Source organism: Echinops telfairi, unplaced genomic scaffold (assembly GCF_000313985.2).
Source record: "Echinops telfairi isolate 266 unplaced genomic scaffold, ASM31398v2 ScPeMD7_7410;HRSCAF=8448, whole genome shotgun sequence".
In the NCBI taxonomy this organism is placed as follows: domain Eukaryota; kingdom Metazoa; phylum Chordata; class Mammalia; order Afrosoricida; family Tenrecidae; genus Echinops; species Echinops telfairi.
This window is the reverse complement of record NW_022111310.1, coordinates 26,769,305-26,784,236: the sequence shown is the minus strand read 5'-3', so window position 1 is coordinate 26,784,236 and position 14,932 is coordinate 26,769,305. Positions and strand designations below refer to the sequence as shown.

General features: G+C 49.2%; 1 protein-coding gene across 1 annotated transcript in view; it reads left to right on the top strand.

Moving 5' to 3' along the window:
* The window catches only part of TTLL11 (tubulin tyrosine ligase like 11), a 233,343-nt gene that overhangs the window by 49,323 nt on the left and 169,088 nt on the right, over window positions 1-14,932 (top strand). Inside the window, exon 2 of the mRNA XM_045296623.1 lies at window positions 6,011-6,586. Coding sequence (XP_045152558.1) covers window positions 6,017-6,586 — 570 coding nt within the window. The 5' untranslated portion in view covers window positions 6,011-6,016. The remainder of the gene's footprint in view (window positions 1-6,010; window positions 6,587-14,932) is intronic.

The following is a 14,932-nucleotide window of genomic DNA, read 5'->3' as shown; positions in this document are numbered from 1 at the left end:
TGCTGCACCAAGAGAGGTCATTCTATAGCACCCAGACCATAAAATCCTCCAGTACCCCCACCCCATGGCTTCAGGACATGTCCGAATGCCTAAAATGCTCCCAGGTTCAGCCTCACACCCCCAAGTGCTCCTCCCGGGGGTGAGGATGAAACACGATCCCCTTTGGAACCGTGCCTGGCCAGAGTGAGCACCCAGTCAGCAGAGCTGATGTTTCGTGTGGTGGTGGTTGTCTAGCCCTTGCTGATCTCACTAGTGAGACGACCTCTTGTACACCCCACCCCCTTCATTTCTCTCTAGACATGGGAGTGAGCAGCGGTTCTCCCACCAGGGGGCTGCCTGCCAGCACCTTGGCTCCTCAATGCCTTTTGACGGGGCTCCATTGCCCTTCTTGACTGGCACTTAGCAACCTGACTGCACCCTGGTTCATTTTTGAAAACCAAACTCGCTGTCATGGAGTCGATGCCCACTCAGAGTGACCCTCTAAGGACTATAAGGACAGGGTAGAGCTGCCTCTGTGTGTTTATGTGATTGTAACTCTTTATAGGAGTAGAAAGCCCCGCCTTTCTCCCACAGAGCGACTGGTGGTTTTGAACAGCTGACCTTGCAGTAGCAGCCCAATGTGGAACCATTATGCCACCAGGGTCCCTTCAATTCTAAAGGACTCCGAAATTGCCTTGCACACTGGATGCAGACATCTGTCCCTGGTGCTTGCTCAGCCCCTGAGGCTCGAGGGGGATGGGCTCTGCACCCTGTCCAGTAGACAGCTTGGTGACATTCAGTTAGCCTAACCAGAGGTGTACTTCTGCTGAAAAGCTCCAACTGGGACCTGTGATATCAAGGTTGTGGGTCCCCAAACATGGGAGCAAATTCGCCTGTGTGACGAAGGACCTCTGTCAGTGACTGACTTCCCTGGTTCTGCGGAAGCAGCATTTCTTCAGTGACGGTCCTCTTCCCTGCCCCTCGCTGCTGATCATGTGTTGTGGCTTGGCATTCCAGGTGCTGAATTTCTCTCAAAATATTTTCGCTGGCTTCTCCAAAAGGCCCAGCCAACTTTCCCAAGGGCTCTATAAATCTCCAGCCCAAATCTCCCCCTCTCACTAGCCCCACCCTGCCCCCAGGGTGGACCTTCCCATGATGCATGTCACTTGCATGCTTGTAACTTGCATGCTTCAGTTGTGATAAATCACTGTGCAAGGCTTGATAGTTGGCTACCACCAGGGCCCTCTGTGCCCGACCCCTTTATTTTATAGGACAGCACCACAAGGCACAGGACATCAGGGGACTTCTCCGGGTCACCCCGTCAGAAACCACCTAACTACATTGGGACTAGAATCCAGGTTGTCTGTTGTTTTTCAATTCCACTCTCTTTCTAAAAATTGAGGATCCCTGTAGTGGTGTAGTTATGTGTTGGGCTATCAATCACAAGGTCAGCGTTTCGAAACCCACCAGCTGCTCCGAGAGAGAGAGAGAGAGAGAGAGAGAGAGAGAGAGAGAGAGAGAGAGAAAGACAAGACTTTCTACTCTCATCAAGAGTGACAGTCTTGGAAACCCACAGGGCCAGTGCAGGCCCACCCTGTCCTGTAGGGTAGCTTTGAGTTGAAATAGACTTCACGGCAGTGAGTTTGTTTTGTTTTTTTTGTTTCTTTGAAAATCTAGGTGTTTAACGACACTTGCTGGTTATATATATATATATCCCATAAATATAGATATATATATTTTCCTAATGGAAAATAACACCAACGAAAGGTAAAGAATGGGTGTCCCTAATCTTCCCAGGCATTCATATTCAGCCATATGTTTTGTGCGGACCGGGAGAGGAAACCCACTGGTGGCTGCTCAGCAGAGTGGGGAGGAGTCTCGCAATGCATTTCACGTGGACATGAAAACTGAGCGTGACCGTTGCCACCCGGGGTGGTTTAGATCTTCCCTTCACAGTACCACACAGAAAGCTCTTTTAAGACCATTTTTCACGTCTTAATAGAGTGTCTTCCTATAAACTCACTGCCACAGAGTCAGAATCGCGACCTAGTAGTATAAGGCAGAAGGGCCCCAGTGGGTTTCCAAGACTGTAAATCTCTACAGGAGTAGAAAGCCTCATCTTTCTCCCATGGGGTGGCTGGTGGGTTGAACTGCTGACTGACCTTGTACTTGGTTAGCAGCCTCACACAACCACTATGCCACCAGTCCCTTAATCTTCCTGTAAAGGAGCGTTGGAATTTTGAACAGGGTGAATTTCCTGTGCTCATGTCCAAAATATTCCACGAGGGGGCAGTAAAAGACACAATGATTTTTCAAGAGGCTGGATGAGTGCCGAGCAATCAGGCTTCCACATCCTTTTTTTGTATCTCTCTCAGCCTACACTGACAAGGTAATGGAATTCATGTCCAACAGCAGTTCTGGCTAAAACTGGAGATATCATCAGCTCAATGAAAGTCTTCCTCAAACACAGACTGATGCCCACGCACAAAACTTGATTCACCATGTCAGTCCCAGATTGAATGTCATTGCTTTTGCGTCAGACCAATGATTCTCAAACAGAGGACACTTCAGAATCACCTGTGCTGCTCATGCTTCACATGCCCGGGGCTCCTATTCCATCTCTTAAATCAGGATCTGGGGGTGGGGAGCCCAGGCACACTGACTGTACGTTGATGGGGGACTCCTTGTGCAGAACCTGTGCATTAGAAACTTCAGTAACCGGGGGAATGGAGCCCTCTTGAGTGACACTTCAGAGGCAGTTAAGTATGAATTCTGGAAGTGCTCACTCCCTTTCCGAAGGAGAAGTAGTCGCAGAGGGGGTTGGTTGGCTACGGGGAACATATTCCAAACAGCTTTGATGTTTTCTCATAGAGGAAACTTGTCTTTGACCAAGCCAAGCACTCAGACCCACGATCTGGAGCTGGCTGGTCCTGGGAAAGTCAAGATTCTATGGCCACAGGTGTGCGCGAGCCACGCTCAGAAGCCAACCTTTTATGTGAGGCTGGAGCTCGGACACTACTACTGCCCACTATTTCAAGACAATATTTTCTAGACTCATCAAGATAGAGAGGCCTTCACATTTATCTTATCAGAGGTAAAAAATGGCACCATGAACTTGAAATGGAATCAGAGGACCTCGATTTGCTTCCTAACCATCCTCCCACCGGTTATGGGGCCCAAGGCAAAGCACATTACCTCTCTAAGCCTCGGCTTCTCCATTTGACTTATGAGAGGATTGGACTGTGTTGATCTCCGAGGATCCTTTCAGTTCTCAAAATCCAATGATTCTATTAGTATTAATAATCTCGACTTGTACGACACTTCTCTGGCAAGGAGGAGAAGAAATATTCGGTAATGCAATGAATGGCAGAGCCCATCGACCATGTAGTTTAATTTATTTAAGGCTTATACACTGAATTCAAAGGAGGAAACATTGCTCCCAATAATATATTGAACTGTTAATATCTTCAGCATAGCAAAAGGCTTTCCGGAGGGGGAAAACTACCCAACAGGGGCCAGCTTGACATTTTCTGCTTCCTGATCCATAACTGCCATTTGTCTAGCGTGCTTATACTTACTGTAAGGTGCCAAGCATATGTAGGCTTTGGATGAATATTAAATAACTAAATAGATGTCAAGGTCACAGTTACAAGAAAGGCTCGGTGGTGGAGGGCCCAGGAAAGCTTTCATCGATCTCTTGTGAAGTTTCATTCTCGAATCCTGCTGACAAGGGGAAACAATTGATGTGGACCATTATTAAGGCTTTAAGTGTTTCTCCATTGTTAAAGATCTTTTACAAGCCCAGAGTAACCGATAGTGCTCAAGGAATTGGCAAAAGCTTCACTTAGAAATATAGGCTGGCCAAAGAGATAAGTAACACCCAGACTGCAGGTGTCCTGAGTTGGGCTTACACAGCAAAGGGGCAGGGCAGAGGTGAGTCACGTACAGGGACACACCATGTTCCCCAGCTGCCAGGGCACTTCTCTGAATTACGGAGGCAAGAAAGGAAGGCCAGGTTCCTGGGAGCTGTGGGGGGCTGCTCCCTCTTTCAAATCCACCCTTACATTTCCTTCCACTCCTCTCCCACACGGAAAACCTCCTTCTCTGCTGGGGCAGTTCATCCCTTCTCCAGAGCTGCACCAAGGATCTGCTGTGTGGGGAAGGAGGAGTGCATGAATTATGCAGACCCATAGCTCCAGACCGGCTGTCTGGACTGGTCAAGTGCCCCAGATAATTATGTAAATGTCCCAGTGACCTGAAGCTGGGAGGAGAGCAAACATGGCAAGTGACAGAATCCAGTTTTCAAAAAAACGATCTCAGCCAACTGGAAGGATGGCCCCTTACTCGATGAACTTCATCCAGGATGGAGACTCTGCAAGCTACCCTTTTCTGGGCGCTAACTCCATTTTTAAGGAGCTCTAGTAGCGCTCTCTGGTAAGCGTTGGGCTGCGAACAACAAGGTTGGCTGTTCAAACCCACCAGCTGCTTCTCGGGCACGATGAGACGGCCTGCTTCCACCAAGATGTAGAGCCTTGGAAAACCCCGGGTAGGGTCCGGGTGTCCGCGTGGACTCAATGGTGGTGGGTTATAAAACTAAAAGTTGACCCTGTACACATGCTCATGTATTTATTGTTCACAGCAACTCAGTGGGCGTAGGGTCTTTTTCCTTTTTTTCTTAAGTTTTCATTATTGTTGCTTTTTATTATCAGCGTAAATCTGATCTTTATTTGTCTTTGGGTTTGGAAACACTACATATAAACTTGGAAATATATTTTAACATATTTATTCAGACTATTAATGCTAAAAAACACTACTTTTAAGTCAACTCTGACTCATAGCGACCCTATAGCATAGGGTCCCTGTGGGGTTCTACGACTGTAGCTCTTTACAGGAGTAGAAAGTCTCCTGTAGATCCAGCTGGTGATTTCGAACTGTTGACTTTGTGGTTTGCAGCCCACCATGTAACCACTATGCCAAATAACAGCACATTAAGAGATTCATAATGCAAATATGTTGTCGTGTGGGAACTAGCTGTATATGAAAGGACATAAGCAGCACCTGACACACAGTAAGCATTTCATTGCCGACCTTGCCTATGACAGCTGATGGTTACGGGGATAGCCTAGCGACTGTCTAACCTAAGGATCCCTGTAAACCAAAACCCACTGCCACTCACTCAGTTCCTACTCATAGCACCCCTAAATGACAGACTAGCACGAGGGTAGGTTCTTAGATTCCCCCATGTTAAAAACGCAGACATACTGAGACATGGCGGCTTCGAGAGGACAGTGCCGGGCGAGGCTCTAGATTCTGGCTCCAAATCTGCCTTCACTTAGCGGACAAGTTCTTTTATCTTGTCGCCTCGGCAGTAACTGGCCTTTATGCCTGCCTTTCTGCGTGTGCCGCCCCCCCGCATTTATTCTCTCACTTAATCCTCAAAGCCTCAGAACACTCTATGAGGCAGGCGCTCTGACGACTCCCATTCTAAAGATGCGGCAGGCTGCGAGAACTTAGGGGATTTGCTCAAGGTCACAGTGAGGAGCAGGGACAGGATTGGAACCCAAGAAGTCTGGCTCCCCCACCGATGCAGCTAGCAACGGCCTGTCCCTGCCCCATTTCCAGTGTCATCAAAAAGGGCATAGACGCGCTCTCCGTGAGGAGTAGATGAGGGCACTTCTATAACGTGCCTCACAAATGGGACTGAGTGTTCTTACTGGTGAAATGACCTGCTCAAGGTGAGAGCTTCTCAGGGTCGAAACGGGATCTGAACCCGGGCCTGGTGACCGCAAGCCTCTCCATGCTCCACCTATCCCTTCTGGGAGCAAGGTTGAGGACCGTTCTGTGTGTCTTTGTCAGAGCCGCGTCCAGCATCACTTCCGTGGAAGATGCTCACTCAGTGAGTTCTCCGACGGGCTGGGGTCAGTTTGCCACTCATTCCCTGAACCGTGTGAAGGTCCTGCTTTATGTTGGAGGGACGGAGGGCTCAGAGAAGACAAGGACGCATGCTAACCATTCTTTTTCTCTCCCCCAGGTTCGCATGGTGAAAGATGGCAACCCCTCTTGGAAGCCCACCTTTATTGTGAAACCCGACGGTGGATGTCAGGGTGATGGAATCTACCTCATTAAAGACCCCAGGGACATCCGCCTGGCAGGCAACCTCCAGAGCAGGCCGGCTGTGGTCCAGGAGTACATTTGCAAACCTCTCCTGATCGACAGGCTGAAGTTTGATATTCGTCTGTATGTCTTACTCAAGTCCTTAGAGCCCTTAGAGATTTATATAGCCAAAGATGGACTCTCTAGATTTTGCACCGAGCCATATCAGGAGCCCACGTCCAAAAACCTCCACCACATCTTTATGCACCTAACCAACTACTCCCTGAACGTCCACAGCAGCAACTTTGTCCATTCGGACAGTGCGAGCACAGGCAGCAAAAGGACTTTCTCCAGCATCCTTTGTAGGTTGTCTGCTAAAGGTGTCGACATCAAGAAGGTCTGGTCGGACATCATCTCCTTGGTGATTAAGACTGTCATTGCCCTGACTCCAGAGCTCAAAGTGTTCTACCAGTCGGACATTCCAGCAGGAAGGCCGGGGCCCACGTGCTTCCAGGTAACCAGTGCCAGTTCTGAGCCAGACTTCCCAACCTTGACTCGACCCATGGGGACCCCCTGGACTCATGTGGGATGAGGTGCGGGGATGGGATGGCCAGAGGAGAAGAGGGACATTTCCCAGCATGGGTGTTAAACCTGTGTCTCACTCTGGGTTTTCTACTTGGTAGCAGTGTGATTGGGGATAATGTATTTCCCTTTTCTCACTTGTTAAAGGAGACGAATAGTCCCTACCGTAAATGATCCTTGTAAGAATGAAATGAACTAACATATGTAAATCACACCGCCTGCCATTCATTTACTCATTCATCATTTTTTACCACCTGCCTAGGAGGGGCCAGGCACTGTCTGAGATGCAAAGGAGAAAGCATTTGGTAAATCAAGTCCTTGCTGGCTGATGCATTGAGCCTATTATGGGAGACAAATAATGTAAGAAGCCAGTAATATCAAGTGTGCTAGGTACTTCAATAGGAGGCGTTCTGGGGACTGTGAGACTGTGGGGCCTTCTCATAGTTTCCGGGTGGGGTGGTGGTCAGGGAAGATTTCCCAGAAGAAGCGGGAGTTTAACTGGAACCTGAAATAAGAGTTAGAGGACCAGGCATGTGGGTACAGGTGTGGGTACAGGTGTGTGTCTACAGGGGGAACAGTATGTGCAAGGAACTGAGAGAGGTTCCGTATGGTTGGAGGGTTGGCCTTGAGACAGAAAGGTGAAGGGACAGGAGAGATGAGGCTGGAGAAGTTGGATGGGGGTGCAATTTATGGAGCCACCCGAGGGCAGTTAGAGACCCTGGAGGATTTTAAAGCAGGGGACTGATGTATTCAGATCTGCATGTCACAGAAAACAAACTCGATAGGCAGAGGGACAAAGGATTCAGATAAGGTTGAAGATCAGGTGGTCACAAATGAGGCCGTTTCTTCAATCAAAGCAAACGAGGATGTTGGCTTGCCTTCGGAATGTCTTGGTGGAGATGGAGGGAATGGACAGATGTAGGGAGTGGATGGGCCAGGCAGGAGCAGAATGACCACAGTGAGGGAAGGAGTAGACTCAGAGATGACTGGCACTTTGACGGATGGATTGAGACCAGGGGAAGAAGGCCAGGCCAATGAGTTGGGACCCTGTGTATGTCTGCAGGGCCTGCGTGATACTCAGGTGGAGGCAGTGTGTGCACTATTGCATATCTGGGCTCGAGTTCCAGAGCGAGGCAGCAAGGCTGGAACTCATCAGCGTCCACAGGGTGACCAAAGGCATGAGAAGCTGTAGAGTGAGAAGAAGCCCAGGGAGACCCTGGTGGGCACCACCATATAAGCCAGAGACAGGCACAGGAAGGAGAGGCAGCTAAAGAAGTGGAGAAGAATTGGCTTCAGACATAGACAGCACATCAGGAGATGAGTGAGCTAGGTGCCAAGGGACTTCAGGTGGGACCAGCTCTGCCAAGTGCTGCAGAGATGCCAAACCAGACCAAGGCTGAACCCACCCCATGTGTTTTCTGATCAAGGAGCTTACGGGGGCCTTAGTGAGCATGATCTCCACCAGTGTGCTGGGCCCGGGACCTGGTTATAGACTGGGCAGAGTGTGGGCTGCAAGGAAATGGGGAGTGCTGGCAGCGCATTCGTCCGGGCATTTGACTGTCAGAGGAGGAGATGGCTAGCGCGCCTGGAGCCCATGCAGGAGGCAGATCCATCATGTCCTTGTGAGGAGATGATGAGGAAGGGACTCACTGAAACCCTCTCCATCCAATCTTTCAAAGTGAGTTTGTAGAAGCGGATCAAAGAATGCATGGGGCATCCATGTGAGCGGTGGGGCTGGTAGCAAAGTCAGCATCCTAAACCCACATCCAACTAAGATCTACAGTTGGTGTGCCTCTCTGCTGAGCCCTTTCCCTACCTACCCCCAGAGGGAACAGTCTCCTGAATTGTCCACTTACCCTTTGCCTTTGAAGAATGACTTTTGTTACGCGCCAGCGTGTTCCTAAACAATATATTGTTCTGCTATTTGGGAGCTTTATAAAAATGCTGTTATAAAGCATGCCGTCCTTGGCCACACTGCTGCCACGACCTATAGTTTTCAAAGGTCTGTCCATGTTGATGGGCCCTGCTGCATCAGATGTCATTGTAGATGGGCACTCTTGGCTCATCATTCTGTCTGTGATGGTTTGGACTCTTTCCAGGTCTCCACCTAATCTTAGCAGGGATAGCAATGGCGTTAGCACCTCATCCTACCACACGGGTGTCCCCAAATGCTACCTAGTCACCATCTCCACAGATGCCCCCAGCCTGTGAACTGAGAGCGGAGGGGACAGGTGGAGAGTTGTGCAGCCCAGAGATAAAATCCTTCCTCATACTGTGGTGGTCCCTGGGATGTGAGAGCCACACCCATTGGACCAGCATCGGCACAACTCACGTTTGAACTTTACAAACTTGGTGTTTGCTGGCTGTCCGGCTTGGGAGAGCAGTTAAGGAAAGGCTGGCAGTACCTCGCCTGAGAGACTGTGGCAGGAAGGCAATGGTAGCCTGGGATGAGAGGAGAAAGGAAGGAACCAGGTGGCCTCATTAGTGGTTGGGGCATTTGTCTAACACAGTGGTTCTCAACTTTCCTAATGCTGCGACCCTTTAATGCAGTTCCTCATGTGGTGGTGACCCCCAACCAGAACATTGTCTTCGTTGCTACTGTCATTTTGCAACTGTTATGACTCGTGCAACCCCTGTGGGAGGGTTATTTGACCTCCAAAGAGTTCGTGACCCACAGGTTGGGAACTGCTGGAGAAGACTGGTTCTCAGGGTGCAGGCCCAAAGCAAGGGCATCCACCCCAAGAGCTGGATTTCCAGGCAGGTGGTCGAGCCCTGTGGAGGAAAATACAGACAGTGACCAGTACAAGGAGGGGGGGTCATTGTCCTCCAGAGATTTGTCCACGGGCACTCGGACCCCAGGCCTTCGGCTAGCAGGCAGGATGTCCAGCTCAGTGACCGAGTGTTATAAGGCATCAGAAAGTGTAAGCAGACAGACAGGACAGTGAAGCCAGGTCCTGACTCAGCAACTACAAGGTGGGCCCCAAAGCGATGGTTGCAACATGGAAGCCTCCAGAGGCCTTCCCGGGACGGTGCAGCTGCATCTGGCGTGGCGGGACCATTCCAGGGGCATCATGTGAGCCTGGCAGGCAGAGCCAAGCGGCAGGGTCCTGACTCAGTAGGCGCAGCTGGGTGAAGGGCCAGGGCGGTTGTTTTGCTGCTTGCCTTGCTACAGAGAGGCTGCGTGGGGTAGCCATAGGGGTGGGGCCAGGGACCCAAGCTGTGGGGAACAGGAGACGGCCAGGGCAGACAGGGAGGGAGCCACTGGTTTGGACATTTCTTGTCTAGCGAGTAGAACCACAGCCTTGTGACCACTTTTCAGTCTCTTGACCACAGCTAAATGCTTCCAGACCTGGGGTCAGGGGAGAAGCACGGGACTAGAAATACCAGCACAAGTGAGGACTCTGGCGAGATCTCACCAGCTGGGTGCAACCTTGGGCAAGTTTCTTTACCACCATGAACCTAAAAGTCCTTACCTGTAAATCACCAGCAGTCACTTCCCTACTTGCCCTTCTAGGCATATTGCGAAGCAACAGGTGAGGGTGGAAACACTTTGGCAAAGTTCACAAAGTGCCACGTGTTTGGAAATGGACTGTTGTGCTGTCCGTTTTGGCTCTACAGCGGTGGAGAGGGAAAACACGATCCTTTTCCCCTTGGAGTGTCCCATTGTGCTATGTGTAGTCTCCTCACTCTTCCAAACGTTTGTCAGGTTGAGGCGCCAGTGCTTGAACTGCCTTGGACCCACCAGACACAGGGGCAAGGCCTGGTTCTGCCGTGGACTTGCTCTGTGATCTTGCATATGTTAATGAACTTCTCTGTGCGCCACCTTCCAGGGTGTGTGATAAATTCAGATGCGCTCCAGATGACGAAATGATTTTGCAAAGTCAAATGCTCTGCACGTATATAAGACTCTTCTTCTTCTTCTTCTTCTTCTTCTTTGGCCCGGCAACCTCTTCCCTTGTAGCCTGTGCCCACCAACCCAGATGGCATTATTTGAGAACATCACCTGTGGCCCCCACCACATTACATTTATCTTGTGCACGTGACTGTGACCCCGCTCCAATCATGGCCACAATAAGTGCTTGGGAACTTGTGGTGGCCCGGAGCAGCTGCTGGCGCTGCTCAGACCCTGGGCAGGTTGCCTATAATCTGTTGCTTAGGAACGTGGCTGCCCTGTCATTCTGGCTCGTTCCCTGCCGTTGCCCAGTCAGCCCTGAGCAGCATATTCTCACGCCAGTCTTGCTGAGGGCAGCAGTGGGACCCTGACTTAAATAGTAAGGGCCATCTGGGTGTGGATGATTCACGTGGCAAAAATACTCAGGCTGAGGGAAGGTTTCCAACCTCAGCTTTCAAGAACATTCCTTCCTGATATCATTACTTGGTCCGTATTTTCCCAAGGTCTAATTTTCTCCCGAGCCCATGATCTTTTCCCCAGGGACCTGGAGAAGTCTCCTTTCTAGTTACAAGGTGTCTGTCTTTTGTTCTGTTTCATCCCCTCCTTCTCCTTCAGACACTCCACAAGAAGGCAGGCAAGCAGCCGCTGAGTGGCCGAGAGCTTGTATTCTGCTCTGAGCCCTCTGGGTCTGAGCTAATCCCATTTCCTCCTGGTGAGTTTGTTTCCCTCGTCTGCACGTAGAGATGTTAGTAGTTACCTTACAGAGGGCTGAAAAACCACACAAGAGGCAAGAATGAAGGAAACCTGGTGTCCAGTACCTGCCACTGAAAGAACGGTCGTTTTATGACATCGTTTGCTGTGTGTCACAACAGTTGTCAAATTTGTCTGTAAGGACCTTAAAGTTATAGAGCCCCCACCCTACCCCCAACTGACATCTAAAAGACCTTCATTGGAATCCCTACATCCCAAGGCGTGAACTGTGCTGCCTTCCATAGCGTCCTTGCATCCCGCCTGAGGCCCAATGCCCTCTTGGACAGGCCTGCGCCATGTGCCCTGGACCTAGGTTGTGCTTTCCCAGGCCTGCCCTTCCATTCCTTCCTCTCCCACCCTGGCTGGTCTTCACGCCTTCCTCCAGTCTCCCTGCCCTTATCGTTGGCCCAGCTCAAACCGCGCCTTTCCCAGAAAGCTCCCTTGAGCATCTCTGATCTTTAAGCTTGTTCCTTTACATGCTAACATACTCTCTGGGCATCCACTGAGACAAGTCTTGGGCCAGTTGTGGCACGTGTGGTGATGGATCAGTCGCAGCGTCTGCCTGTACCAGGTGCACAGTCTGGTGGGGAAGATGACACAGGAATTGCAGTTTTGTGTAATAAATGCTGGGAGGACGTGCACAGGATGCCAGGAGAGCGCAGGAGAGGGTAATGAACTCCGCCTAGACCAGCCATTCTCAACCTGTGGGTCGCCACCCCTTTAGGGGTTGAACGACCCTTTCACAGGGGTTGCCCAAGACCAACGGAAAACACATATTTCCACTGGTCTTAGAAACCGGAAACACCGCTCCTCTAACCGTCTCCAGGCAGGTCTGCCCACATGCAGATACGGCCACATACGAGTACCCGGCATGAAGACTGTTCCCCATGCTTCTAGACAAAATTTCATTTATTTGAAACTAGAAATAAATATTTCACAATATATAATTACATATTGTTTTAGTGATTAATCACGATGCTTTCATGATGTTCAATTTGTAACAATGAACATACATCCTGCTTATCAGATATTGACATGACCATTCATCACAGTAGCAAAATGACAGTTATGAAGTAGCAACGAAAATAATGTCATGGTTGGGGAGTCCCCACCACATGAGGACCTGTGTGAAAGGGTTGCAGCTGGAGGAAGGTGGAGAACCACTGCCCAGTCAGAGAGGACCTCCCCGTGGAAGAACTGCACAGCTAGGGCTTGAGGCACGAAGAGCCATGTGTGTGTCCAGCAGAAAAGAGCGATAGGAGGCCCTTCTCTCCTGCGTGTCTCTTAGCTCCCCGACGGCTGCTTCTCCAGCTCCTCTTCTGGAGCCCTATTTGCAAAGCCTCGGGGCTCCATCCTTGGGCATTTTCCCTCGTATCTCCACTCCCTCCCCAATGATCTTCAAGTACCAGTTCTAGGCTGCTGACTTCTAAATGTGTCCGTTCAATCTTGACTTCTCCCTGAGCCCCAGACTGATGTACACAACTTCCCGTTTGAATCTTCCACTTGACTGTCTAGTGAGCATCCTCGCCCATCTGTGTCTTCAGCGAAGCTCTAGACATAGTCTACTCTCCAAGTCTACTCTCCTTCTTGTTTCAGAAGGTGAACACAATTCAATTAGTCAGACCCACGTTGGAATCATTCATATTTATTCTGTCCTCCTCCTTACATGCAATCTATCAGCAACTCTTAAATATGCGTCCTTTTTAAATTAGACTTTGTATGTAAACATTTGTAGCCAAACCTATAATGATCAACCGAGTCTAGGCAGTCAGGATCTTGTGCTCGGACTTCTGCACTAGCCTCTTACTTACACCCCTTTGCACTTGTGCTGCCTGTTCTCTGTATTTTAGCCAAGGCGATCCTTTAAAGACATAACTCAGTCCAAGTTACTTCTCTGACACAAACTCCCCAACGGCTTCTCACTGCACTTAACATTCATAAAGCTACTTACCATGGTCTGTCTACGAGATGCTGCACGCTCTGACCCCAGTCCTTCTACTTGACTTCATCTCCTAAACCATCTCCATCCTGCTTACTCCTTCTTGATGGTCTTTGTTCTCGCTGTTCTCTCTGCTGGAATGCGCTTCCTCCTCCTCCTCTGCCCCACAGTGGCCTTATCTTCTTACTTCGTTCCATTTCTGCTCACTCTTTACTTCCCAGGCTTTCATTTCTGGGAATGATAGATTTTAAAAGACTTAACTCAACATCCTCCTGAAAACAACGAAAATATCAGACAAACCATATTAAGTAGATGCGTTCAGACTTTGGGCAATAGGCACCACCACAACACTGAATTCTGGGAAAAGAGAGGGGAAAACCCAGGAAGGTGACTCGTGCAAGTACCTCAGCCTTCTTTCTAGAAGCAATTTCCAGAACATGGGCCCAAGCCTAAACAGAGCTCAGTGGCGTCGAAGAATTGAGGAGCTAAATTGGAGTTTGGAGATACTGAGGAGGCTAAGAATTGTTAGGCAGAATTCCAGAAAGAGAGATACACAGGAAACGCTCCAGAAATATGTCCAGGGTTCCCATGAGTCTTTGCCAAATACTATGCCATGCATGTCCTTCGTTTTAATCCACAAGCCTCAGGAAAGAACGGCCAGGAACTGATAAGCATCATGTCTCGGAGAGTTCACGTGGCACAGGGGACTCTTCAAGCTCTGAACAGCCAGACTGGAGAGCCTCTGGCTCTTTTACCAAGAGCATGCAAGAAGACTCCAGAGCAGGCCTGCCAGGAAGGGTAGGAGTGAGTCACCCCTGGGGTCAAGACAACTCTATACCTATCCTAAGCTTAAGCAACAGGCCTTTAAGGGACTGACCTGGTGGCAAACAGCTGACTGCCCTGTTATTATTTTTAGTACCAGAAGGCAAAATCTAGCCACTCAGCTCTGAGGCATTCAGAATGCTTCGCATGCAATTAAAAAATAAATGAATAAAAAGAATTCCACAAACAGGAAAATGTAACCCATAACTAGGAGAAAACCAGTCACTAAAAATAGGCCCAGAAATACTAGAGAGGAAGGAACTAGCAGAAAAGGACTTAAAGCGGTTATTATGTTTATGTACAAAATTTAAGAGGAAAATATGAGTTTAATGAAGGAAGGAATGGAGGCTGTCAGAACCAATCGGAAGTTTAGAGAAGAAAAATTCAATAACTGAAGTGAAAGTTTCACTGGATGGGATAAACTGCAAATTAGACACTGTGAGAGAAAAGAGCAGTGAACTTGAAGATTTGGCAATTAGATTCGATTCTCCCTAAAAATGAAACAGAGAGAGCAAAGTGACAGGGTAAAGAAAATGGACAGATCTTCAGTGGCTTGTGGTACATATCAGGTGGTTTAACGTGTGTGCAATTGAACTCCCAGAACAAAATAGAGAAGGAAGCTACAGAAAAACATTTGAAGAAATAAAGGCCCACATTTTCCACCATTGATGAAAACTACAAACCCATAATCCAAGAAGCATTACGATCAAAGTGTGGGAAACCAGTGATCATGAGAAGATCTTGCAGGTAGTTTGGAAGAAAAGACACATTAAGCTCAAATGAAAAGAACGTCTGATCAGAAGCTAGGAAAGCCACAAGACAGGGGATGACAAATGGTGCCTCCTTAGAGAGGCCTTCTCTGGCCAGCCTGTACC